Source organism: Papaver somniferum, chromosome 5, assembly GCF_003573695.1.
Source record: "Papaver somniferum cultivar HN1 chromosome 5, ASM357369v1, whole genome shotgun sequence".
Taxonomy (NCBI): domain Eukaryota; kingdom Viridiplantae; phylum Streptophyta; class Magnoliopsida; order Ranunculales; family Papaveraceae; genus Papaver; species Papaver somniferum.
Window position 1 is genome coordinate 95557420 of NC_039362.1, and position 3262 is coordinate 95560681.

General features: G+C 42.5%; 1 protein-coding gene across 1 annotated transcript; it reads right to left on the minus strand.

Moving 5' to 3' along the window:
• Nucleotides 1–1482: 1482 nt before the first annotated feature.
• On the minus strand, nucleotides 1483–2611 carry LOC113279350. The gene is made up of 2 exons (XM_026528044.1): nucleotides 1883–2611; nucleotides 1483–1740 (listed from the first exon to the last, which is right to left on the minus strand). The coding sequence occupies exons 1-2, from the start codon at nucleotides 2609–2611 to the stop codon at nucleotides 1483–1485; spliced, it is 987 nt and encodes a 328-aa protein (XP_026383829.1).
• Between the last annotated feature and the right edge of the window lie 651 nt (nucleotides 2612–3262).

Consider the following 3262-nt stretch of genomic DNA (forward strand, 5'->3'; position numbering starts at 1 on the left):
CGATAGTAAGGACCCGATCCTTACCATCCTTGGTTCCTCTTCAGTTCTCAAATTAATCTCTCGAGTAGGTTCCACGGCCGAGAAGTTTATTCTTGATTCCTTCACCGGCGCCGTCTCCTTTAATTGCTATGAAGGCTCGCTTCCTTGTGCTTCGTAAGCCATGACCGCTTGTGAAATAACCTTTTCCAGTTCTTCTGCGACTTTGGCTTCTTTAGCCTTTTTCTTCTCTCCCCTTTGCCGTGCTCGCCTGATGAGTTTCAAAAGTTGTTGTAGTAGTAGAGTTCGTCTAAGACTTGTGAAGGTTCGATTTTTAAATTTAATAAAAATAAATATACAAATAATGTTAACAATGGTGAGAGGTATTGGGACTAAGAATTTCACCAAATTCCATTCATGTGATTCAAAATTATTCCTGCACAATTATAGCTTGTATGATAAAAATTTGTTGACTCTAGTTCCTTGCCTAATGTAGATTTTGAGAGCAATGAATGTAAATCTAAAGCATGAGACATCAAAACATTTAGCTAAGAATGACCCATCAATTGAAATAACACCCATTCAATAAATATCATAAATCATTTCATAAACAGCAAGTAGTCATAAAAAGAAATTAATTTATTTACCACAATGACGAAAAATGGCTCCATCCGTCGTCCCAGCATGTGATTCTAGTTCCTCATTATTACAAAGAAAACTAAATATAAGAAATAAAAGAAAATTTTGAAACTGGCTACCGGCTCTCCAAAAAAATCCCCATTGGTTTCCTGTTCTCGACATCAATATATAGATTTCAACAAAATCTAACCTTCCTCTTTTAATTCTCTTCCACATGTCATGTCCAATGGGAGTGTGCCACTTGTCTAAGAATACACAATATCACCTAATAAAGACTCGCCACATGTACGACCACTTGCTTTTCTTTTCATGGGAAAGAAAATATTATATGAGCACATACTGATCTTATGTACGAGGTAAGTACTCATTTTGTCATTATCTCAATTCCAAAACAGGCGCCATGTATTAATGTGGTGAAGTATATATTATGCTCAAAATCAATCTTCTTTAGTTGCAAAAGATATTTAGTTTCCTTTCTTCCTCCACCATGTCGACATACCTCGTACATTAATTATTGAGTATGATTTTTCATTTTACGTGATACCTCCTAAATCCTTCGAGAACTAATCACCAAGTCCTTCATCCTAAAATCCACGAGACCAAAATGCCCGAGCATGTTAGTTTGTTAAACCAACTTCAGCCCATCATCTCCTTCACTAACTTAAATTGGGACTATCCCATTTAGATCCAAAAGTATCCACGATCCATGTACTCCGAAGTCCATATTTTCTTCTTGGAATCCTAGTTTTAGCCGATTTTCTTGAAAGAGCCCATTTTATTCATTTACCTACAAAAACACAATCAATACCAAAGTAAGCACCAACAATATATATTTTGGGTAATAAATATGTAAGAATTAATCGCTCATTATCGCCGCTCCTCATTTATCTGGGAGTCGGCCTGCATGCACTGTCGGGCTGCTTGTGGATATCCTACGACTTCTGCTATCCCCTTGTACGTTGGGAACCGTAATCTTTGATGATAGGCCGATGACACTCCTTTGATTCCCGCGATCCATGGTCTTCCGATAATAGCTTCATAGGGCGAGGCGACATCAACCACACAGAATGTGGTTAAAGTATCCAGGTAGCCACCTCCATCCGATACCCTTAGAGTTACTTCCCCCTTCGGGATGGTTACCGTACCATTAAAACCGTATATACGATATGTTGACGGACGAGTATATCATCCGACAACTCCATCCTTTTGAACTATCGTAGAAGAGTACTTCGACGGAGCTCCCACTATCTACTAGTATCCTTCTTACCCCCCATTCCTCAATTAGCAGGGTAATAACCAAAGGATCATTGTGAGCTTGGTCGTTCATCGGGACATCCTGGGCCGAGAAAAAGATAGGTCGCACCATCCATGGTTCCATAGGAAAAGATTTTGCTACACTGAAAATTTCCTTCCCACTATGATCTCTCTTGTGGATTCTAGACACTATTCCGGGATTCAGATTGTACGCTTGAGTGGCGGAATGCGAAATCGTGTTGACAAACTGCGTGGATCTGTCGATCCGAATCTGATGGACTGGTGCATTGGGAGCTGCGGTCGTCTGGGCTGGATGACGGACGAACTGTCTCAGATAACCATCTCTGATAAGGTGTTGCACGGTGTCTTTCACTTCTCGACAGTTGTTTGTAGAGTGGCCTCGATACTGATGATAATGGCAATATTCCGGGTGATCCTTGGTCTCTTCGAACTGTATCCCTCTTGAAGCTGGGTATATGATGTCAATCTTTTTTTCGACTTCTTTGAAGATTTCTTCCAGTGGAGCATTCAAAGGGGTGTATGTTCTCGCCTCGTGCCTTGGCCTCTTCCCTTTAGCTATCCATTCCTTCTTCCCATTTCCTCGCACGGGCGGACTCGGTCTCTTCTCGGGCCGCCTTTGAGTATCGTCCGACGTTGACTCGGGCGCTGCACTAGCTTCTTGCACTCCTTTATCTCTTGACTCTTCCTGGATTTCTTCTAGGGCGATGAAATGCTCTTTCATTTTCCTCAGTTCTTCAACGTTTGTGGTTTCTCAGTGAACATGGCTACCCAGATGGGATCTGATCTCTCAAGTGCGTTTTCAAACCCGAATATCTGTTGGTCGACGGGTACTTTCCCAATATGTGTACACAAATTTCTCCATCTATCGGTCAATGATCTGAGAGGTTCTCTGAACCGTCGGGCCAAGGTGAATAACCTGTTGACCCTGGGTCGAGTTCTGTTGTTGTGCATGTATGTCTCAAGGAAGGATTCGACTAGAGTCTCATAACTGTTGACTATTCCTGGTGCGAGGTTGTGGAACCATTTCCTTGCCTCGCCTTCCAAGCTTGCAGGGAAGAATTTGCACATTACCACCTCATGGTTTTTCCATTGTATTAGGGACATTGTGTACATATTCAAATGCTCAACTACGTCTCCCGTGCCGTCGAACCTCGATGGGAAGGTGGGAAGCGTGCACTTAGTTGGGAAGGCCCTTAGTTCTAGCTCTTGGGTGAAAGGGGTCCTCTCGGCCTCGCTTATAATCCCGGCGAGCTTGTCTTCTTCGCCGGTTCCTCACAGCTTCCTTATCTTCTCCTCCAACTCTCTCAGCTTGGCTTCAGTCGCATTATCGGACCTTGTGTTTCTCTGCTAATTGTTCCTCTCTCGCCTTTCG